This window comes from Schistocerca gregaria, chromosome 1 (genome assembly GCF_023897955.1).
Source record: "Schistocerca gregaria isolate iqSchGreg1 chromosome 1, iqSchGreg1.2, whole genome shotgun sequence".
Lineage (NCBI taxonomy): Eukaryota > Metazoa > Arthropoda > Insecta > Orthoptera > Acrididae > Schistocerca > Schistocerca gregaria.
The window spans coordinates 646,207,650-646,232,689 of NC_064920.1; the positions used below are offsets into that span (position 1 = coordinate 646,207,650).

Genomic DNA, 25,040 nt, shown 5'->3' on the forward strand with positions numbered 1-25,040 from the left:
TCGACATCTTTTTCCGCAGTTGCAGATATACAAGTTTTACAAGTGAAATACCATCCTTCGCAATTGTAATAAAATTAAGTACTAAGACCATTTTGTGCACTGTTGCATGCATCTACAATTAGCATTATCTGGAGCGACCTGTACAACGTTAGTTGCTATAACTTTTCTACATCTACATCGATACTCTGCAAAACACATTTAAGTGCCTGGCAGAGCGTTCATCGAACCACCTTCACAGTCCTCTATTATTCCAATCACGTATAGCGCGCGGATAGAATGAACACCTAAATCTTTCCGCACGAGCTCTGATTTCCCTTATTTTAGCGTGGTAATCGTTCCTCCCTATGTAGTTCGGTGTCAACAAAATATTTTCGGGTCCGAAGGTGAAAGTTGGTGAGTGAAATTTCGTGACAAGGTTCCGTCCCAACGAAAAACGACATTCTTTTAAAAATGTCCAGCCCAATCTTGTATCATTTCTATGACACTCTCTCCCATATTTCGCTATAATACAAAAAGTACTGCCTTTCTTTGAACATTTTCGATGTACTTCGTCAGTCCTATCTGACAAGGATCCGACACCGCGCAGCAGTATTCTAAAAAGAGGACGTGTAGGTCTGTTACATTTTCTAAGTGTCCTGCCAATAAAGTATAGTCTTTGGTTAGCCTCCCCCACAACATTTTCTATGTGTTCCTTCCAATTTAAGTAGTTCGAAATGTAATACCTAGGTATTTAGTTGAATTAACGGCTTTTAGATTAGTCTGATTTACCGTGTAACCGACGTATAACGAATCCCTTTTAGCACTCATGTGGATGACTTCACACTTTTAGTTACTTAGGGTCAACTGACACATTTCGCACCATTCAGATATCTTTTCTAAATAGTTTTCCATTAGTTTTGATCTTCTGATGACTTTAAAGTCGATAAACGACAGCGTCATCTGTAAACAACCGAAGACGGCTGCCCAGATTGTCTCCCAAATCGTATTCTTTTCAGTGGCTCTCCTCTCGAACTGCAATTGTGGTAGAGTCTTTACCTATTCCAACCATGCAACCCGCTACAAGTAAACAGATGATGATCGACGGTGGATACAACTTTCTACGCTCTTCGCTGGATATTGCTTTCCACTAATAATTGAAACTTCACTAATCCAAAATATTGTTGTGATGTTATGGTTGTTATCTTTACAATATGTTGTTGTTGTGGTCTTCAGTCCTGAGACTGGTTGGATGCAGCTCTCCATGCTACTCTATCCTGTGCAAGCTTCTTCATCTCCCAGTACCTACTGCAACCTACATCCTTCTGAATCTGCTTAGTGTATTCAAATCTTGCTCTCTCTCTACGATTTTTACCCTCCATACTGCCCTCCAGTACTAAATTGGTGATCCCTTGATGCCTCAGAACATGTCCTACCACCCGACCCCTTCTTCTGGTCAAGTTGTGCCACAAACTCCTCTTCTCCCCAATTCTATTCAATACCTCCTCATTAGTTATGTGATCTCCCCTTCTAATCTTCAGCATTCTTCTGTAGAACCACATTTCAAAAGCTTCTATTCTCTTCTTGTCCAAACTATTTACCGTCCATGTTTCACTTCCATACAAGGCTACACTCCATACAAATACTTTCAGAAACGACTTCCTGACACTTAAATCTATACTCGATGTTAACAAATTTCTCTTCTTCAGAAACGCTTTCCTTGCCATTGCCCGTCTACATTTTATATCCTCTCTACTTCGACCATCATCAGTTATTTTGCTCCCCAAATAGCAAAATTCCTTTACTACTTTAAGTGTCTCATTTCCTAATCTAATTTCCTCAGCATCAACCGACTTAATTCGACTACATTCCATTATCTTCGTTTTGCTTTTGTGGATGTTCATCTTATATCCTCCTTTCAAGACACTGTCAATTCCGTTCAACTGCTCTTCCAGGTCCTTTGATATCTCTGACAGTATTACAATGTCATCGGCGAACCTCAAAGTATTTATTTCTTCTCCATGGATTTTAATACCTACTCCGAATTTTTATTTTGTTTCCTTTACTGCCTGTTCAATATACAGATTGAATAACATCGGGGAGAGGCTACAACCCTGTCTCACTCCCTTCCCAACCACTGGTTTCCTTTCACGCCCCTCGACTCTTATAACTGCCATCTGGTTTCTGTACGAATTGTAAATAGCTTTTCGCTCTCTGTTTTTTACCCCTGCCACCTTTAGAATTTGAAAGAGAGTACTCCAGTCAACATTGTTAGAAGCTTTCTCCAAGTCTACAAATGCTAGAAACGTAGGTTTGCCTTACCTTAATCTTTCTTCTAAGATAAGTCGTAGAGTCAGTATTGCCTCACGTGTTCCAACATTTCTACGGAATCCAAACTGATCTTCCCCGAGGTCGGCTTCTACCAGTTTTTCCATTCGTCTGTAAAAAATTCGCGTTAGTATTTTGCAGCTGTGACTTATTAAACGGATAGTTTGGTAATTTTCACATCTCTCAACACCTGCTTAAACTACGGAAACTTGGCATTACGCGCGCCGATTGGCCGCTAGATTTCCCTGTTGCCGAATGCTCTGGATAACTCATGACAGCGAATGCTTTGACTGCTGGAGATGGAGATGTATCCAAGGTGGTAGCGCGCCAGCCTTCGACTCTGGGGACGTTTCTACCATCCATTGTAGTTTCATGATAAGACGTACCGGGAACAAAACCATCAACAGCTATTAGTTCGCGTACAGCAGTCTTTTATAAATTGTGTCGGCCCTGAAATGGGATTTTTTTGTACATAGGACACTGTTTACTTAAAGCAGGTGCTCGAATTGGCGACCCTCTGACGGACACAAGCTTGTGTTACGTCGAATGGTGTTTTGCCGAACTCTTTCAAAGATTCCTGGCATCGCCCTGATGCGATTGGCGGCATGCTGAACGCGGTCCATTAATTCCTGTTCGTTTCTATGTGGTTCTCGTCCGGGTGGGTGAACTAGAACCTTGAAGAATCCCCAGAGGAAGAAGTCCGTTGGCGTGAGGTCAGGTGATCGCGGGGGCCATGTCCTACGAGTACTTCTGCCAATCACCCGGCCTTCGAAGAGTTCGTTTAAATATCCGCGCACAGCACGACTGTTATGCTACAACCACATGCGTAGCCGTATGTCCAGGGGAACTTCTTACAGCAGGCCGGGTAGAGTTTCTTGAAAAAACTAAAAGTAATTTGCCCCGGTAAGTCGAGGAGATAGACGGACCTGGCCAATCAGATGCTTACCCACATTGCCTACCCAAATAAGCGAAAACCGTTCCTGATGTCCGTGGACATACGTGACGTGAGGATCTTCCGTTGCCCAGTAATGAACGTCTCGAGTGTTGTAAAGGCCATCCCGTTGGAAGGTGCATTCGTCGGTAAATAACGCCATGGCAGGGAAGCCGCGATTTCGTGCAACACGTCGCAGAATCCACCGGCAAAACTCTAGCCTGTATTCACAGTCCGCCACAGGATTTAGGTCTTGTACAGGGTGGAAACTAAATGGATGCTGGCCGTCATCCCCCAAAACCTCCCAGACTAACCGATGAGTGACCGCCATGTGGAGTCAAACCTCTCGACTACTTTTCGTAGATGCTTTCTCGAAGCGCTAGAGAGCAGTCTCTTCAAATGCAGCATCATGTTGTGTTTGACGTCTTCCAGCACCACCATGATATCCCGCTAACGAGCCTGTTTCACCAAGTCGCCGGTGAATTGCTCTAAACGTTTGCGCGTGTGGGTGGCGTCTTGCTGGGTATCGTTCCTCATACAACCGTTGGGCTTCATGCGCATTACCGTGGGCTAGTCCATAAACAAAAATCATATTTCGTTGTTCTTCAATCGAATACTATGCCACCGTGCTTACTGTATAAAACATCGCAGGTGTGTACTCCGAAGTGAGGCTTACGCGTGAATGCCTCTGACGTGAGGCGGAGACAAACAGCAAGACCTATTCGACACGTGTGCGTATCACGTTGGGGCAGTGACGGGGCGAGGGACGTTTGTATGTGTGAACCGACAACCACAGCGCTGCGCGTCAACCGACGAACGGCAATAGGGCAATCCCACGGCCAATCGGAGAGCGTGATAGCAATTTTCCGTAGTTTAAAAATTGTGCGTTGTCGACCTACACATTAATCATTTTGGTTTCTACTGGCATCAGCTATCCAGGGTTAAAATTTCGTGACACAGTTTTTCTCCGCCCTATATCTACACTACTGGCCATTAAAATTGCTACACCACAAAGACGACGTGCTACAGACGCGAAATTTAACCGACAGGAAGCAGATGCTGTGATATGCAAATGATTAGCTTTTCAGAGCATTCACACAAGGTTGGCGCCAGTGGCGACACCTACAACGTGCTGACATCAGGAAAGTTTCCAACCGATTTCTCATACACAAACAGCAGTTGGCCGGCGTTGCCTGGTGAAACGTTGTGATGCCTCGTGTAAGGAAGAGAAATGCATACCATCACGTTTCCGACTTTGATAAAGGTCGTATTGTAGCCTATCACGATTGCGGTTTATCGTATTGCGATATTGCTGCTCGCGTTGTTCAAGATCTAATGATTGTTAGTATGTTAGCAGAATATTGAATCGGTGGAAACAGGAGGGTTATACGGAACGTCGTGCTGGATCCCAACGGCCTTGTATCACTAGCAGTCGAGATGACAGGCATCTTATCCGCATGGCTGTAACGGATCGTGCAGCCACGTCTCGATCCTTGAGTCAACCGATGGGGACGTTTGCAAGACAACAACCATCTACACGAACAGTTCGACGACGTTTGCAGCAGCATGGACTATCAGCTCGGAGATCACAGCTGCGGTTACCCTTGACGCTGCATCACAAACAGGAGTGCCTGCGATGGTGTAGTCAACGACGAACCTGGGTGCACGAATGGCAAAACGTCATTTTTTCGGATGAATCCAGGTTCTGTTTACAGCGTCATGATGGTCACATCCGTGTTTGACGACATCGCGGTGGACGCACATTGGAAGCGTGTATTCGTCATCGCCATACTGGCGTATCACCCGGCGTGATGGTATGGGGTGCCATATGTTACACATCTCGGTCACTTCTTGTTCGCATTGACGGCACTTTGAACAGTGGACGTTACATTTCAGATGTGTTACGATCAGTGGCTGTACCCTTCATTCGATCCCTGCGAAACCCTACATTTCAGCAGGATAATGAACGACCGCATGTTGCAGGTCCTGTACGGGCCTTTCTGGTGCAGAAAATGTTCGACTGCTGCCCTGGCCAGCACATTCTCCAGATCTCTCACCAGTTGAAAACGTCTGGTCAATGGTGCCCGAGCAACTGGCTCGTCACAATACGCCAGTCACTACTCTTCATGAATTGTGGTATCGTGTTGAAGCTGCATGGGCAGCTGTACCTCTACACGCCATCCAAGCTCCGTTTGACTCAAAGCCCAGGCGTATCCAGGCCGTTATTAGGACCAGAGGTGGTTGTTCTGGGTTCTGATTTCCCAGGGTCTATGCACCCAAACTACGTGAAAATGTAATCACATGAGAGTTCTAGTATAATATATTTGTCCAATGAATACCCGTTTGTTATCTGCATTTCTTCTAGGTGTAGCAATTTTAATGGCTAGTAGTGTATATATTCTCCCATGCATATATTTTATTATTATATTCTGCTCGAGACAAAGGCGCATGGCCGACTGCAAAGGTGCCTGTTGAGAAAGAACTTGTTCTTGAGACCTTTCAATTCGGACGAGAAGACGTCTGGGGAAAACCTTGGAGTCTGGAGAATGGAGGCGGAATATATATAATGTTTCTCCCATGCATATATAAATGGTGTTTCCGTAAGCGAGTAAAAACTTAACAGGATATAGAGGATGCTCCACTGAACTATTACCGCCAGGGAACCTTGGGTCGGAGAAGCCAACCTAAGGAGATAATAGGGATAAAATCACATTACTGTGTACTTTTCTATTTACATTAGTCAAGTGCAAATGCCATTATTGACTGAATGAACGTACCATTTGTAATGTATTGTAGAAAATGTGCTGAAACTGACGGCCATCAGCCTAAGTTCAAGTGTGACATTGGCGAACGAGTTTCAGACACCCGTTGACAAATATCCCAGGCATGTTTCGATTCACGTCATAGGCAGCTACAATTCTGGTAATTAATTCCACCTTAGTATCCACTGGGGTCTCATACACAAGTGTTATTAGATATCCCCATAGGAAATAATCAAGGTTTTTCAGGTCAGGTGACCTTCTAATTCAGCGACCAGGAAATACTGTGCCGGTACTGCTCCATCGTATTGTACTATACGTTTCTGAATACCACTGTGTAATGAATGGGTCTGTCATAGCACGTTCTGTCATGGGACGATGTAAATACGATACAACACAGCCACCTTAGTGACCAGGGAAGTAAACGAAACCTGCAGCATGACTTCCTGGCAATAAGTCTTGTCCTCCTTGTTTCCTTGCAGGAAATAAAGAATATACAAGTAAATAAATAGCATAGTACGTGTAAACTTGTACTTACGTCAGTTGTAAATAAGCTGGAAAACAATAATGCAAGACAAAGCTGTAGACAAGTTTACTTCTATATCTAATTAAGCTGATACTCTCCAATAAACGTTCGGACGGACATAGGCTACATATATTTTAATATATTCAATATATAAATAATTAGCGAACCCCGCAATGCCTAGCATTGGCAAACATTTGTTGGATTTGGTCATACGTCTTAATCTCCTTCTCCTCTCCTCTGTCCATCTCATCCCTCCCCCTCTCTATGTCAATTTTCCACTCTCCTCTCTTTGTCCATTTACTTGTCTCCATTTCTCTGAACTTGAGTCTCGTTTATTTTTATCGCAAATTCAGATTTCGCAGTAGTATTCTACTCATAAACCAAAAATTGTACAAAAAACAATGTGCTGTTTTGTTTCCCTTTCACAGTCGGTTTTCACAGAAATGGGAAAGTTGTATTTGTGGCTTATTTGCTTATAATTAGAAAACTACTGCGAAATCTGAATTTGCAATAAAAATAAACAATGTTTAAGTTCAGAGAGAGGGGGAGAAATAAATGGACAAATATAGGAGAGTAGAAAATGGACTTAGAGAGGGGGAGTGAGGAGATGGACAGAGGAGGTGAGAAGGAGATAATATGACGAAATCCAAACATGTTAAGCAATTGTGAGACATTCCAGGGTTCGATAGTATATTTATGCATTACACATATTAGAAAGACATGTAGCCTACGTGTTTCCAAACGTTCATTAGAAACAAGTGGCTCTGAGCACTATGGGACTTAACTTCTGAGGTCATCAGTCCCCTAGAACTTAGAACTACTTAAACCTAACACACATCCATGCCCGAGGCAGGATTCGAACCTGTGACCGTAGCGGTCTCGCGGTTCCAGACTGTAGTGTCCAGAACCGCTCGGCCACCGAGGCCGGCTCGTTCATTAGACTACAAGTTTGAAGTTAGTCGGTCAAGTACTTTTCAAGATTTTTGGTAACAATGTTTATTTAGTAATATAAATAAACGTCCTATGTTGGCCACGAGTGTTGGTGTAGCTTTGCGATATTTTATATACGAAGGGAATAACCATACGCAGTCATTCACTTGTTCGTGTTATTGGTCAAAACTCATTTACGATAATAATTTCCATGTTCCGATGACAAATTTATATTCTTATGTACCGCCTAAAAGAATCCTACTGCGGCTGATGACCGCTTAAGAAAAAAATGGTACCAGGTAGCCAAGGTCAGCAGAACTTTATTGCTGCAGAGAAAGAATATTACAGCGTTAGCAACTGAAACAGCTTCCGGGTAAAGCAATAGAAGGTTCGTCCTGATATAATGAATGCTGTCCCAAACACGATAACAGTTCTAGAAAAAACCCGAGACTACATGGTCGGCTACTATCGAGAATAACAGTCTTGAACTACAAGCAAGTATATTGTTGGTCACTAGCGAGAATAACAGTTCTTGAATCTACAAGAAAGGACACTGTCGATCACTATTGAGAATAGCTGCCGTAATCAGAGTCTGGATATCTCAGGGTTTACTGCTGAGTGATGCGCTTTGACAACTAGACTGGCGGCACTTCTGATGTTGAGTCGAGACGTCGAGGTCAAACTGGAATTCAGGAGTAGGAGATTAGTGTATAACGCTCCGTCGACAACGAAGTCATTAAAGACTGAGCATAAGCTAGGATTGGGGAAAACGGAGAAGGAAATGGGCCATGCTCTTTCAAAAGAACCATCCTGCTAATTGCCTTATCGACTTAGGGCAATTACAGAAAACCTCACTCTGGTTGGCTGGACGTGGGTTTGAACCGTAGTCCTCCCGAATGCGAGTCCAGAGTAACCACTGCGCTACCTCGTTCGGTACTGGAATTCACACTGGTAGGCGAGGTGCTCGGCGGTGTTCTGTAAGGGTCAGAGAATACAGGAAACAGCCTCGTGTCACGTGGCACGCGGCTGCGATCTAATGACGGCTGTTACCGGTGAATGTGGAGCTCTCAGTACTGCAGCAGCTGGGGCAGGCAAAATGAGTTGCGACTTGCTGCCGGCGGGGTAGCTCAGCGTGTTCGGTCAGAGGGCTAGCTGCCGTCTGTAATAAAAACGACTGAGTTAATCGATCAACAAAGAACTTAGAAGGGTGTCTTACGACGTCCACCCCGAGCAGATGCGACGAGCAAAAGCGAACAAAAGGAGATAAAAAAAACTTGCGGTGCCTTCATCGTGCGGCAACCTGCATCACTGTGTCGCGTGGCGGGTGGCTGAATCATAAGGCACCAGACATACGCCACATTCCTTTCGCCCTCGCAAGAATTGGCAGAGCCATCTCCCTGCGTAGGCTATGGCTTTGAGGGAGACAACATCCGAAGGTATGGCACTCGTTTTCTCCATGTAGGAGGCGGCGGAGTCGTCCGGAAGGACCTGAGAACAGGAGCGCCAATGAAGGCCGACAGAAAGGTCAGGAGGGGAGGCCCCAAAGAAATGAAGCCGGCACTCTGCGTGAGAGGGGAAGACCCTGGAGTATGTAGAAGAAGATAGTAATCAAAGACGTGAGCGATCCACAACAACTGCAGAAAGACATAGTGAGGGCTCGAGTCAAAGGCACATGGCGCTCTACGAAAGTGCCTGTTGTGAAAGAAAAATCCTCGTTTCTGAGACATTTAACAGGCTCATTCGGAAGGAAAAACGTCCGGGGAAAACTGTGGAGTCTGGAGGATGAAGGCGTAATTCTGGAAACAGGCAGGAAGGAAGATGTAAGGAAGAGCTGTGGCCTGATCTGACAAGGAGCAGGCAGCAGAGGCGACAGGACAGAGAGATGCTACCACAGGATCGATTAGGTACTGGCCGTCAGGAGGCTGCAGCTGATTGCACAAGAAACACCAGGGAGACGCCAACGGTGGATGGATGCAAGCAGGCCACCAGTGTGCTGACCCTGGTGAGCGGGCTGGTGGCGAGTGGGCTGGCATCATACGTGCCAGTGGTGTGAGGCCAGCGGCGTGCGGATCTGCGATGTGCGGCCTGGATGCTGGGACCTGAGGACGTACCGGGACTGCTGGCTTCGCCGGGACAACTCACGGCAGGCACTCAGTGTGGGGGCTGTAAGGCGTTCAAAGACGTGTCGGAGAAACCTGGCCAGGAATACGACGATAAGGCGCTGGCAGCCGATGGGAGACAGGCGCTCGAATCAACAGTGGCCGCCGGGATGCGAGGTTGCTGGTCGGCCAAGCCGAGCAAGAAATGCAGGAGAAGAAATGGTGAAGCCAGGTCCAGAGTGTTGGAGATGAACCTGGAGAGCCTCTGACACCTCGTCGACAGCGGTGGGAGGAGTCCGGAGCAGTGAGCGGCCCCTGGAAGGAAGAAGGGCCATGGCTTCTGGCAGAAGGCACAAGCGACACTGGGGGTGGACAGCTGGGTATCTGCCGCCAGGCAAGGGCGAGAAGTAGCCCTGGAAGAACGAGAGACATCCAAAGCTTACGTCAAGAAAGGTGAACCAGGTCGCTGAAGGCGGTGAGACGAGACGGGGCCAGGCCTTGCTGTGAAACGTCAAAGACCGTAGTACAGGAGGTGCAGGGAAATTCTTGACACCGCCAGAGATGGGCGTGAGAAAGACGGTCTGAGGGCGGCTACCAGTTGGGTACAGCGTTGGGCAGGTTCCCACGGAAAGCGGACCTCCCGACGTGGAGGTGCCTGTCGGAGAAGAAGGTGAGGACGTGAGACACACGATATTTACAGTAACAAGGGAAGAGGGCTGGGAAAGGAATGAGGACACTGAAGGCAGGTGGAATGGAGGGAGATACAACAAGAGTTGACAGTTGTGTGGTGTGTGGTCGTAAGGCACCGGTCGTCGCCACTGCCTTCTGCAACGCCAATACTTTACAGTTTAGCTCTTTGGAGCCTTAACTTTTCTTCTTGTTAACAAAGAAATGTACTGCATACAGCGACAGGGTAAGTGAAAAACATAGCTGATTTTTTTTGTTTTTCATTACGAATACTGATGGGATTGTTACAGTAGACAGTCTAAGTATTTTCTTCGTGTATAGAATATTATCAATCTAGTTATCTTCTAATAAGTGCTGAAGCATTTCCTTGACTTTTATGGTAGACTTATAACTAAGAAGTGTAAGCTGCCAAATAATCGTTTGCTTCGTTGCTGTGATTATAGTGTGTGTGTGTTTTTTTAAACGTCTGTTGGTATGTGTACTGTTTAACAGCTTTTGGACGCCATAACAAAGTATATTAGGCGCTTCAAAATTCCTATTACCTGCCTCCAGGGGCTGTAGAGGGTACTTTCTAGATAAGGTTTTGGTAAGGAATCCATGTCTGGACATGTACCGTTTGCATATAACGTTAATTTAAAGATAGCATGAATTTGAAATCTCCTGCTTCATGATGCGCACACAAAGTGAGTAGAGGGCGCCATCCTTAGTCCCTATTGTAATAAAGACATCACATACCAGTTTCATCTGGCTAAAACAACGGGTGCAAGAAATTGTTCTTTCACAACTTTCACAACACGGCACGCACGACGTTGAAGAGGACGTCCTTCATCACATGGAAGATAACCCGACGACGAGTACTGGAATCATTGCCTACGTCGTGTGGTCCTGTAGAGCACGGAGGTCAGAGCTCACTGTCTCCATTCTGTGTTTACAAGCAAACGTTACATTTCCAGGAATAAGTTCCTTATCAAAGCTTTATCTACTAAGTCCCCTTTACAAACCCTGGAGGTCTGCAACAGGAATAGTAAAACACATAGTAGAGAGTGAATTAGAACTCCACCAACCAAATTTCGGAGGCTGTACGGATATATTTTATGATTAATTTGGTATAAGGGAACCCGCGATCTATGGTGTCTAGTTACAGAGTAAATGCATTTCGTTTGTTCCATAAAAACACGGGAGAACTGCCGGTTATCAGTAACGTCCTACCACGACATTTCGGCGCAGAGTCTTTTGGCCATCTTCAGGTGAGTGCCACTGTCGTAGTACTGGCGAGTACGCGCTGAACTCCGCTTTTTAAAGATGGTCCGAAGACTCTGCGCCGAAATATCGTGGCAGGACGTTACTGATATCCGGCAGTTCTCCCGTGTTTTTATGGAACAATCAGTAGAAAGCTTTAAACACTGCATTTCGTTTGCTTGTCCTTATTTTTCCTTGCATATGTATGCACTGAAAATACCTGTATAACAGCGGAAACGCCCAGAGTAAATGCATTTCGTTTGCTTACCCTCATTTTACCTTGTACGCACAGAAAATAGCTGTATAACAGCGGAAATGTTATGGGCTTCTTGTATTGTCTGGATACAGTCTTGTTCCATTAACCAAATAGTACTTGCTGTTGACGACAGTAATGCCATTTTATTTTCGCCCTCAAGGTTGCCTTCAGTAATTTTAGGTTCTCTCGCGGATTCGTTTATCCGCCATATTGGTTAACAGTGATGCAGTGATGCACTGTTGTGCAGATACCTGTGTAATGCAGATACAAAGGTAAATAGTGCTAAGGAATCAAACATTGTGAAATTACTTCGTAACATGTCACTGGGGAGTGCGGGTCGCTTGTACCAAAATCCTCAGAAAGTATCCCCGACGGGATGGTGACGGGGGATTTGGGGTGCGCCACGTGCGGTGTGATGCGTGCGGTTGCAGACGCTGCAGGTGGAGGTGGGCTTCATCGCGGTGCTGTCGGTGGGCGTGGCGCTGGCGCTGGCCGTTCCTCTGACGGCGCTCGGCATCACGTGCTGCCGCCTGGTGGAGGCGCGCGCAGACGCGGGCCGCGACCACGAGCCGTCCGCCTGCCGCCGGCGCTCGCTGCTCTGCGGCCTCTGGACCGTGCTGCTGCTCATGGCGTCAGTACCACTGCTCTCTCCACTACCAGTGCTCTGCAAGGGCACCTTTAAAGTTCCAGTTGACGCCTCGAAAAAGTTGTTCTGTGACCACGAATCTTTGGTTTACTCCTGCTCTGCATACTGGCACATTTTTCCCAATGACGGTTACCTTGCCGGAAACCTTGTATGTAGAAGTCTGCCGTTCGGATGCTCAGGAAAAATTCCCCCTCGAAAATAACCGTTTCATCGTCCTGCAGTTGCCTGTCGCGCAGTGGGTTCCTCTCAGTAAATACCAAGAATTCACTGCTTACCATTTCGAGAGAACACAAACGGTTTGCCAAAACTTGACAGCCCAAGAAAGCAGCATTTGTGACCGTGACCTGTGCAGAATGGGATGGGGTGTTATTGTGGAGGACAGACGCATCCAGACAGCTTCCCGCCATGCTTCGTCTTGAAAGAAACCAGTAACCACGACAGGAAAGATCGGTAATATGCTCCTGCGATGATTTACTGATTTACCTCTTAGCAGCGTGATCTTTTAGCACAGAATCATGGCAGGTCCAAGACACACACTGCATTGCCTTACGTAAGGATGGCTTCGTCATGGCCTTGGGCAGTAGTGCTAAATCCAAATGTTTCCACCAATTTCTTTTCTCCGTTGTCTCTGGTCATGCTGATACACCTGGCACTTATCTGTGGTTATTAGGTGGGTAAATAAGTAAGCTGTATGGGGCTGACAGAGCTTCAATGCTTCCGTTGCTGCTTCGGTTTGAGTGGCATTTTAAAAGGGTGTAAGGAGTATAGGAAACCAAGGGGTGGAGATATTTGTCGTGTCCAAAACGTCTCGCAAGGTGTTGAAAACTGATTAAAAACTGATTTTCACTTTTCCACCACTGTCCCGATTGTGATAAGCCGGACTTCGAGCAACACGGCCCCCCACATCTCTTGAAGTTCCCGTTTTTCACAGATATAAGGTCTTTTACTTAATTCTTCGTTTTTCAGATTTGTTTCCTTTGCTACGATTCCTCATCAAGCTGTAAGGAAAGTATTCGCGTCTGCACCACTATACTACTTTATCATATGACATCAGTTATTGCCAGATACCTCCACAAAGTCTATATGGGTTGTTGGAGCGTTGTTCCTCTTGAAATTTAGGAAACTACGTGCCACATGATACACCTGTGCCATTTTGTTTTGGCCCCTGTAGGGGTATGCTTTGGTGCTGCTGTGGAGGGACTGGACTGTGTACCAGAACTGCAGACATGTACCTATAAACAAATAAAAACTAAATTACGTAACATTACCTTTTTGGGACTGTATTTAAAATTATCGCTCATATTAGTGACTCAAATATTTGTGCAACTGGCAACAACAAGGAACCATGATTCGTAGCAGTCCTATGTAGCTACACGTAAAAACCTACACTGCTCCTGGTTGAAATCGAGAGACTCAATGAGACAGTTGGACATCTGAGAATGGAGGACATTTACAAGTGCACCTTAGATGCCAGGGCATCATATGCTTCAACTATGGAGCGGGCTGTACTCGTAAATTTCTCGGTTCTCGACTGTGCATCTTGGATACCAACCTCCGTAGTGTTGGATTTCATACTATTTGCTACACCATTCAAGAAAATAGTTTTTTTGTGAACGAAGTAAAGGTACTTCGGCTTCTGTAGTTTTTCGGATTACATTTTAATTTAGTATAAAAATAATAGAGCACTATTTTTAGATTAGCAGGTTTCCTTTGCTACGATTCCTCAACAGACTCTAAGGAAACTATTAGGTAAGAGGTTCATTCTTTTGCTTCCTTTATTATTTCTATTAATTTCTTTCTAGTAGAATGCAGTAAAAGAATTTTTGAGAATTTAAGAGTTAAATTGAAAATCAAGCAGAACTTGTTTTCAAAATTGTGTTTTCGTAACAATTTTTGAAAATGAAGGGAACGATTCTCAGTGAAGTTCTGTGGGGCTGTGGTAATGGTGACATAAAGTATGTATGAAGGAAAGTTGTTTTTACGCATATTTTCAATGCAACGTTCTTTTTTTTTTATAACAAGCGAATAAACGGAGGCTGTTGTTCAAACTCCCATACTAAGAGGCAGCTGGTCACAACCGGAAACGATTACACATCGGAGAGCCGAAAACAAACAGTAGCTGCTCTCATTCTGGTCTAGCGTATTGATGAAAGAAGACTAGCCACAAAGTCAAACGGGAGACCTTGTTTTCTCGACATCAAGTCTAGAGAACACCAAGAACACCATGAATCGAGAACTTCATACTTCTCGTATCTCAGACAGCACAACTGTCTAGTCCCGTTGTGGGTGATACACACTACTACTGAATGGATGTGCCCACGCAAGTTCAACACCAAGCAGGTTCAGAAATAACACAACTAAAATATCATCCTGATCTAGCAGGAGGGTAACACAACAGTTTCTTAGAACGTAAGAACCATATCGTTTATCCTAGTCATGATAATTAAATTAGAAATACTGGTCTGACCTGAAAGGGTATTACAGCTGGGAAATGTTCGCACGTGAACATAGTTGCCGCACTTGCGATTACTCGGCAGTTTGGATGCGGTGCGCGAGGCATAGGCGCTGAATGGTGGGCTGCAGACGTGGCGTAAAGCCCTCATTGTACTACGCAGTCAGTGATGTGGAACTGTGATTGAGAGACAGTGTAGTGGTCGGTGTCAAGTACAGAGAATAGTGAACTATAATCTCCTAATGTTCACTGTCGAAGAATGGTTGGACAGTGTTCTATAAGGCCGTCCGGCGGAAAAAAATATCAGTAAAGCATGATGGCGGCACCTGACTCGTGGGGGCGATATAGTGCCGAGCTAGCAGCACTGTGAACGGCGATAGTAGTGTCACGTGGTACCGTAATGGCTGGAGGTTGTGTGATCTCTGCGGCTGTGTTGCTGATGTACTAGAATGTTGGCAACCCGCGGTACACCAGTGTGTGGTTGGCGACTCGGCTATAGGCGCCAACTGAGCTTAGAGCTACAACATTATAGTATTCGAGCAATAATTGTTCCGTCACACGGCAGTCTGAACACCAAAACATCACTAGCGCCAAAACCTTATTGGGTCCTTAGCGTGGAAACGGCACAGCTGTGACTTTTTGTCACATGAAAGAACTGTTTCTTTGCATCTCTTTTAAAGATTCAAACAAATAATTGTTAGTCCATCTAATATCACACGCTTTCTTACTATGAATTTGTTTATGCAATACTGTACCGTCAAAGTAATAGTAGCATTTAGTCTATAAACTCTCGAGCATTATTATGTAGAAACAACACCGTTTAAGAGCATTTGTATTTCCTGACAATGTTGGTTTCGCAGAGCAGAGTCACAGTTTACTTTGTTGTGTGCCGTTGTGGTGTTGGCGGCTGTGTGGTAAGCCCCTGCCGGACTGGGTGCCCGCAGCGTGGGCGTGGCGGCCATGTTCGCGAGCAACGAGCAGGTGAGCGCCGCCGTGCAGTGGTCGCCCCGCGTGCTGCACACGGCGCTGTCCGACACGGCCGCCTTCGTGCGCTCCACGCACCACCAGATCGGCTTCGTCGCCTCCAAGTCGCTCGACCAGGCACTCGCCGCCGCAGTCGAGGATCTCGATAGTGAGTACCTCCGCACAACGCCAAAGCCCGCTGCTCTCTCAACATAGGCCTTGTAGAACAAGAGTCGGCATCTTACATTTACCGTCTTATCAGATATTTAGTGCGATGGCGAATGATTTAGTGCTACAGTTATTCAGACCTGACAAATTTTTGGATTTAAAAAAAAATCAAGATATATAATTTAATAAGAACATATTTGTTGAGTAGCAGCCCCATTTGCATCAAAATTTCTCCACTATCGGTCTCGGCCTTTGGGCAATTTTAAAATGTTTAAATCCGAACAACAGAAGCCCTCTGTTAATTGGATTGCGACAGACACACTTCAACTTGTCCATTCCAGCTGACAGAGAGGCTCCAGTTGCTCGATTTTCAACATTTGAAAACTGCCCAAACCCGAATTCGCAGAGAACACGATGAATGTTGCAGCTGCTACTCAATAAAAATATTACTAAGTTTCCTTTAATATACGTGTCACAACACTAGTTTTCAATGACGCGGTTGCAGAGGTCAGGGATCACACTTTATTAATAATTATAGTACAAAGTAATATATCCAGTTACAGTTACATTTTATGCAAGTATGCCGACATTAACGAAATCTGGATAACTTACAACACAAGCATCTAGTGGTTACTGTGCGGCAGCTTGTTTTAAACAGTAGTATTGCTGACCACGTGACTCGTACATGTGATGTGATTTATATGTATTTGACGATGCTGGCGTTGATTCCGCATTTAACATTTGACGATGCCACTATGGCTGCAATACATTAGGACTTCGTTTTTCTTTGTTTTTATGACACAGGTATGCCTCTTCATATTTAAAGCGCACAAATGTAAATTCTGTCAGTACTACTTTTCAGTACGGTCTATGTATTGTTCTTAAGCTGTGTACAGTACGCTAGTGTATTTCTATTTTTCCCATTTTTGCTGGAGAACTGATGGAGGTCATTAAAGACCGATACCGGTAATCTGTTAAATAAAAAGATTGTGACCATAGACGTAAATTAAAGGAAACTTATTATATATATATGGTTCACTGTGTTTTTTCGCTACGATGTCGCAGCTTGTGAAAAATATTACTGTCAGTTGCAGATGTTCTGCGTCTAAAGAAAAAGTTGAATGAAATAACAAAATAAAACCATGTCACTTACAAAATTGATGCTTACTTTGGTTTTCTGCATGATCACCTCCGCTATTTAAGCTTAATCACTTCGCTCCACCAGATGTATCATGCCGAAGCCACTGTCACCAGTCCAGTATAAACCAGTTGATCATTGCACTCTTCATCTCGGCGTCACTTTCAAAACATTTTCTGCAAGGAACGCTTCACACTTTGCTGGGAGAAAGGTCCAGATTGGAGGATGGTTGGTGAAACATTTACCATCCAAAGTGAGACAGCACTTACCTGGTTGCAATAGTAGTGTGAGCGCGACCTTTGTCGCGACGAAACACAATACTGCAAGAAAGAGTTGCACACTTACGATTTTTAATTTCTCGCCGAATTTTTTTTCGATTTGCACTGCCCATTGTGCCTTTGGCAGAAAACCCACCTTTACAATGGCGTTACCATCGCCAAGAACAGTCACCATGAGTTTTCGAGTTACATGGTTCGAATTTCGGTTTTTTTTAGGTGATTGTGCGATTGTGCCATTCGAGTGGTTGCCACGTGGTGACTGAAGTGAATCGAGACAGTTCAGCCATGTTTCATCGCCAGTAACAATTCGATGAAGAAAGGCACGTCCGTTTGAGTGATACCGCGACAAAAATGTCAGTGCTGTAGTGTTCTCTGAGTGTTGTGTGTGGATATCAGTTTCTGGGGTGTCATCGTGCATAAATTTTGCCATTGAAAAGATTTTCGGACAGAATTTCAATAAGCGAAGAACGATAATCATATGGGAAAGAGACGCGTAACTAGGCTAGGGTTACACTATGTCATTTCCTTTAGCTGAAGATAATTTTCTGGAGGTTTCAACTTTCGATTATTTAAAAATGGGATAACACCTCTAAGCTCTGGCATTTAAACATAACTACTTCTTTCGAGTAGCATTCACTCAACACTAAGACAAAATGTCGAGGAAACAATTCGCCCTCAGATGTATCCTGATATTAATCTGAGCAGTGGAAATCCACGATAGGTCATTACTTTCTGTGTTACCCTCGTAACAAACACGTACACCAAATTATATAGCGGAGCAATTTAATAATATGAAACTTCCTGGCAGATTAAAACTGTGTGCCCGACCGAGACTCGAACTCGGTCCCGAGTTCGAGTCTCGGTCGGGCACGCAGTTTTAATCTGCCAGGAAGTTTCATATCAGCGCACACTCCGCTGCAGAGTGAAAATCTCATTCTGAATTTAATAATATGTTTAGTGGTCAGTGATTTGGGAAAATTGCGGAATTTAATTCTGTATGGCTGGACTGGAATTTTAACACTACTCCTTCCGAACATGAGTCTAGTATCTTAACCACTATACTACCACGCTCAGAAATGTAAAACACATTACACCACTAGCAAAGAGTCTATAGTAACTTGCTTCCTGCGTGCTTATATCGTAACAGAATTTACTGATAATTAATTTGATTATTTGTAGCATTATATTATGTTTTCGTAATTAAATAAAAATAACTCGAATAAATTATATTATTTAGCTTTGCAAGTAACAGGCTCCTCACTGCACAATGTTACTTGTTGTCTGAGGCATATCATTAAAGGAAAAATGTTATGCTACTCATGGAAATATGCCTGTTTGGAATTACTCTGATATCATCTATACAACTGATTTAAAATATCGACTATTGAGCATTAAGAATGTTTTTTCATCAGATTCAACGCACACTTCGAGATATAATACTAGGGACATCTCGGTATTTAAACCCACTTTGAAATATAATCACCAGGAGCAGTAATAACGACCACTTTTCCTTTTTATTTGTTGTTCCATTCTATTTCAAGACGGATAGGTCTTGAGATGGATGAAATGGGGAGAACATTCTGCTGTCTGGTTGTACATGTCAGTTCTTCAGACATTTAAGGACAATACTTATGTCGCCAACCGATAAGAGTAAGATTCGAATATGTAAAAGTGGAAGTAATAGGCTGAGAGGTGACGCAAGTTTCCAAAAACAAGTGAATTAAAAAAGTACTGGTGGACCACGGAAATCACTGGGAACTGATTTGGGAGAACAACAATAAATATATTCTGGCTGATGAAATGTGGTATTACTTACAGGAACCCCGGATTGCCACAGCGACTGTGTAAAGTGAGGTAGGAGACTGTTCTAATTCGAGGAAGGCAAGTAAGCAGGACTGCGAAAATAAGCGTCCTGAAAGAGAAGTACAAAGTGATACATAAAGTGCTGTAGGTGCATTTTAAGAAGACTCTGGAAACGTGACTCATGAAACAATTTGTAAGACGTCAATCAGTATTTCTTGTCACTGGTCTTTTGCTAACAGTCTTGTGGTTAGAAGATCTACGTGTACAAGGAAAGAAGTGAAAAACAGTTGTCTGCTGGCTAACATTGGTAGCGAATGGGAAACAATACATGTTAACGTCTTTCGACATATAGAAATCGAGCTAGTGGCATGAGCCACCTTGATGAAGTCTTGCACTTTTACAGAAACTTGTGTTTTTTTTCAAAACAACATACTGTACTGTTGAATCGAACAGTGAAAGCTGCAGATATAAAAAGAAACCCTCTTAGCACTTAATGAAACTACAAATACGTATGGTTTTGATTTTACAATCTTACGAAGATTTCTCTTGCTCTAAACTTAGAAGAATGTTACAGTATCCAGTGTGCTGTTAAAGCATGTGGAGTAGCATGAATTCGGAACCAACTTGTGTACCTAAAATCACACTTCACATACCTGATATCATCAATCAAACAACTGAAGGGAACAGTACTGTAGTTGATATCTACCATAGAAATATACGATACCGTTGCCAAGGTGCATCAACTGAATGAGGCTGCTTCTGTTAAAAGAAGTAAATTAGAGACAAGGAATAGGGCGTTAAGTGTTTAGGAGTCTTTCCTAAAATATTTGAAGTGTAGCCTTTTAGGCAGTGAAACGTGGAGGAAGAAGACACTAGAAACTTTTGAGTTGTGGTACCAAAGAAAAATGCTGTAGAGTAGAAGCGTAGATCGAATATGTGCTGAGAATGAACTGAATCAGGATGGGTAGAAATTCCACAAGTTGGCTAAAAGAAGGGATACCTCTATATGACTAGTCCTGAGGAATGTAGTCATGGTCAGTTTGGTAATGGATAGAAGTGTGGAGGGTAAAAATTGTAGCGGTAGACTAAGGCTTGACTATCGTAAGTAGGTTCAAATGGGCGAAGGTTGCAGTAGTAATGGAGAGATGGAGAGGCTTTCACAAGATAAACCAGCATACAGAGAGGCATCAAACGAATTTTTGTACTGAAGACGGCAACAAACAAATAGCGAGATGAGCGGTCTGTTCAGTTATCGCAACCTAGCAGCAACTAGCAATATCTTTGCTTACCTAGACTGTTTGCGTATTTTGTAGCAAAATACACTGCACTACAAAATGAAAAAAATCAGTTTTTCGAAATCACGTAATTTTATCCATTCTCACGCCTAAGTTTGAAATTTGGCTCAAAGCTTCTTACAGCCAGTCTCTCTAATGGTGCAAAAGCCTGACGCCCTGTGACGTCACCTTCGGTTCAAGCAGTAAGGTGTTGAAAGTTCAGAAGTTCATGTGAGGTGTAAGGAGGGTTAATGTCACACTGGCACCAAATTTCACCACAGTTCTGACCAATGCCACCGTGGATGCGTCCCACGATACGAAGGTCGTCACACGCACTCTTATTCACATTTCACCTCTTCTTTTGATGGCTCTACGATGGAGGTCAGATCTGCGTCAACCGTCGTTGCTGATTTCTTACGGGTGGCCGACGAAAATATTTCAGACACGTCGCCGCTCAGAATCGACTCGAAAAAGGCCTGAGGGGTGGCGTAAAGAGACTCAATGAAACCAGATCTTTTCTTGCAAGTACAGCGTGAGGCTGCAGCCGCACTGAACGTGGTCTTTGGAGTGTAATGCCACCGCAATTTTAGTTTCAGTATACAATGTGGAAACACCAGGAGCCGTTCAAACCGTTTGAAGAAATTTTAACGTGATCCGAAGAACAAAAAGGTATTTATGCTTTTACACCCCTCTTGTTTCGCACCCGTCTGTGGCGTCATCACAGCGGGAGCATGCAACATTTGCATGTGCGTGAATAAAACGGCAATGGGTTCGTCTCAGAATTCCTCCCCCCCCCCCCCCCCCCCCCCAAATTCGCTAAAACCCTCGGTGCTGCCCACGCACCTTCTCAGAAATTTCGCTAAGCATTCACCCTCGCAGCTTGCTTAGCGCCTGGGGCTTAAGCAACCACTTCCACACCCCTTAGGTGGGGTTCGTCTACTTTCAAGCTCTAGAGCAGCCACGAGGCTGAATGTGTGTCAAAGTTTTTCACATATACATTTGTACCGTGCTCAAGAAAGTTGCCTGTGTGGTAGAGCGGATGTTGCCGATCGGAGGGGTCTTTTATGGACCCATTTCCGTTTTCTTCACGCACATATTAATGTTCCAGGTTTCCCACCCCCCTCCCCCACCTCGCCGGTGATAACAGGAGGATTGGAAAGCATAAACACCTTTTATTGCTTCGGATCACTTTCAGATTTCATCAAACGGTTTTGAACGGCTCCTTATGGTTGAAATGACGAGGGGGTGACAGCAGTGTCGAACACTGTCAAAGACGTCATTTTGCTGTTTATCTCACTGCGAACTGTCGGTTTCGACTGTGAAATACCACAGTTCTGGCCTCCATCGCAGAGGCATCAAAAGAAAGTGTGAAATGTGGGTAATAGGGGGTGTGACGACCTTGCCATCAAGTGGCACGTCCAGGGTGGCATTGGCCAGAATTGTGGTGAAATATGATACCAATGTGACATGACACCACTGACTCACCTTATAGCTCCTTTGAACTTCTGATCTATGGCCTTTATTTTGCATGGTCAACACCTTGCTGTTTGAAAGGAGCCCGAGGAAGATGTCACAGGCCGCCACGCTTTTGCACCATTACAGAGGAAGGCTGTAGGCAGCTTTGAGGGAAATTGCAAACTTATGCGTTGGAATAGGAGGCAATTATGTGATTCCGAGAAAGTGATCCTTTAAAATTGTTGCCAGAGCATTTTTCTCAATATAGGCTCTAGCACATGTCACTTGTGATGTATGTGTTGTATATATGGTGTCACTCACTGCAAACATTCTTCCACTGAATGTTTGCGAATGAAAATCGCACATCAGGAACCGTCCCCTGCAGTGGTAAGCACATGCCTATGAAGTAACTGTGCTGTTAATAGCCATGTAGACGCGTGCAATCATGCACTGAAGCGCCAAAGAAACTGGTATAGGCATGCGTATTCAAATACAGAGATATATAAACAGGCAGAATACAGCGCTACGGTCGGCAAAGCCTATATAAGACAACAAGTATCTGGCGCAGTTGTTAGATCAGTTACTAATGTGTTGTTATGGGCGGTGTAAGAGCGATGGGACACAGCATCTCCAAGGTAGCGATGAAGTGGGGATTTTCCCGTACGATCATTTCACGAGTGTACCGTGAATAATCCGGTAAAACATCAAATCTCTGACATCGCAGCGGCCGGAAAAAGATCCTGCAAGAACGGGACCAACGACGACTGAAGAGAATCTTTCAACGTGACAGAAGTGCAATCATTCATCAAAATGCTGCTGATTTCAATGATGGGCCATCAATAAGTTTCAGCGTGCAAACCATTCAAGTATACATTATTGATATTGGCTTTCGGAGCTGAAGGCCCATTCGTGTACCCTTGATGACTGCACGATACGAAGCCATACGCCTCGCCTGGGCCTGTCAAGACCGACATTGGACATTTTATGACTGGAAACATGTTGCCTGATCGGACGAGTCTCGTTTCAAATTGTATCGAGCGGATGGACGTGTACAGGTATGGAAGAACCTATGAATCCATCGAGTCGGCCGCAGTGGCCGAGCGGTTCAAGGAGCTTCAGTGTGGAACCGCGCGACCGCTACGGTCGCAGGCTACAATCCTGTCTCGGACATGGATGCGTGTGATGTCCTTAGGTTAGTTAGGTTTAAGTAGTACTAAGTTCTAGGGGACTGATGACCTCAGATGTTAAGCCCCATATTGCTCAGAGCCATTTGAACCATTTTCATATGAATCCATGGACCTTCCTTGTCAGCAGAGAACTGTTCACGCTCCTGGAGGCTCTGTAATGCTGTGGGGCGTGTGCAGTTGGAGTGATATTGTGATGTGGGACCCTTGATACCTCTAGCTAGGACTTTGACAGGTGATACGTATGTAAGCATCCCGTCTGATTACCTGCATCCATTCATGTCCATTGCACGTTCCGACGGACTTGGGCAATTCTAGCAGGACAATGCGACACCGCACAAATTCAGAATTGCTCTTCTGAGTTTAAACACTTCCGCTGGCCACCAAATTCCCAGATATGAACATTGTTGAGCAACCCTTGCAACGTGCTGTTCAAAAGAGATCTCCTTCCCCTCGTACTCTTATGGATTTATAGGCAGCCCTGCAGGATTCAAGATGTCAAATTCCCTGCTTCAGACATTAGTGTTTCGGCACTAATCCATGTTCGCGGGGCCCTACACGATATTAAGCAGGTGTACCAGTTTCTTTGGTTCTTTAGCGTATGAGTCCTACTACTGAAGACACGATTTGCAAATTACTTCGGCACTTGAGGCTAATCACTTTGTTTCATTGGGGTGTAGTGTGTTATCATGATTAGAAAGAGTGAATAAACCTCGCCCTTGTAAACTTTCATGTCACCAAAAGCTTGTGTTAAATTATTCTGTTGGATACTGAAATCTGTGGCACTATCCGTAGAACACGTACAACTCTGTAGGATAATATAGTTCCTTCTTGAACCGACAACAGGTAATTGATTGTCTACTTCCGATTTTAGAATGCATTGACTGCATCGAGCCAGTCTGCGGACTGAAGACCACAGCACCAGTGTACCCGTGCTTTGGTTTAAGTTCAGTGATGTGTTGTGTGAGAGGGCGGAGCTGTACGCAGCGCGGTGCCGGCAGGCGCGGACGCGCTGCTGGGGGCGCCGATCCAGCGCGAGCTGTCGCGCGAGACGGGCGTGGACGTGGCGCTGGACGCGCTGTCCGACGTGTCTGCGGCGGCGGAGGGCGCGAGCCAGCGGGCGGCCGCCGTGCTGGAGCAGGCGGCGCAGGCGCGCGGCCTCGCGCTGGTGGCGCGCGAGCGGCTCGCCGACCTGCGCTACCAGCTGGACGCGGCGCGCCGCCAGTGCGCCGCCAGGGACCGCCCGCTCTGCGACACCGTCGACGCCGTCGGCCTCGACGTCTCCGTGCGGCTCGAGGCGGTCAGTAGCGCGCCCTGCAGCTGCCGCGTGCGCCGCTGCGGCGCGAGAGCGTCAGGGACGTAGTGCGAAGGAAACATGCATTTTTTTTAAAGAGATTTAAAGAAACCACGAAAACCTAAACCAGTATGTCTGGACAAGGATTTGAATCCGGCTCTTTCCAAATCCTGTCTGGTAACTTTTGAGGTAATCAATTTCAGAGCCCGATATTGGGCACGCCCGTCGCTCTGACCAACTTTTATAGCTGGGAAAGATCCCCGGTGCTGATTTCATAGCAGGGACAAGGGACTGGAACGAAGAATAATCCCCACCCCTATGTGTGAGTGATCTCCGCACCTACAGGGTCGAAGTGTAGTGTACTACTCGCTAGACCACCACAACCACCGAAACTCCATCACGTCTGAACTATTTACGCTGCTGTGAAAACAGTCACGGATATTTTCGAACTACACATGCCGCGAATCATAGATATCTACGACGTTATGTGAATGTTAACTGAAGCGGTACTGTCGAATAGGTCATTATCCAAATAAACTAGGAGGGCAACTACACTTCTAACGAAACTCAACAACTAAGTAATTTTTAAATGTTATAAAGCAGCCATGTTAACAACGTAGCGGACGAAAATACTTGAATCTGCTCAATAATGTC

The 25,040-nt window shown here is 45.0% G+C and overlaps 1 protein-coding gene across 4 annotated transcripts in view; it reads left to right on the plus strand.

The window, feature by feature from the left end:
- Nucleotides 1-25,040, plus strand: part of LOC126361037 (uncharacterized) — a 125,508-nt gene that overhangs the window by 28,163 nt on the left and 72,305 nt on the right. For all 4 annotated transcript variants that reach the window (XM_050007760.1, XM_050007763.1, XM_050007762.1 and 1 more), the window contains exons 3-5: nucleotides 12,163-12,362; nucleotides 15,774-15,961; nucleotides 24,094-24,392. In XM_050007760.1, the coding sequence (XP_049863717.1) occupies nucleotides 12,163-12,362; nucleotides 15,774-15,961; nucleotides 24,094-24,392 (687 nt within the window). The remainder of the gene's footprint in view (nucleotides 1-12,162; nucleotides 12,363-15,773; nucleotides 15,962-24,093; nucleotides 24,393-25,040) is intronic.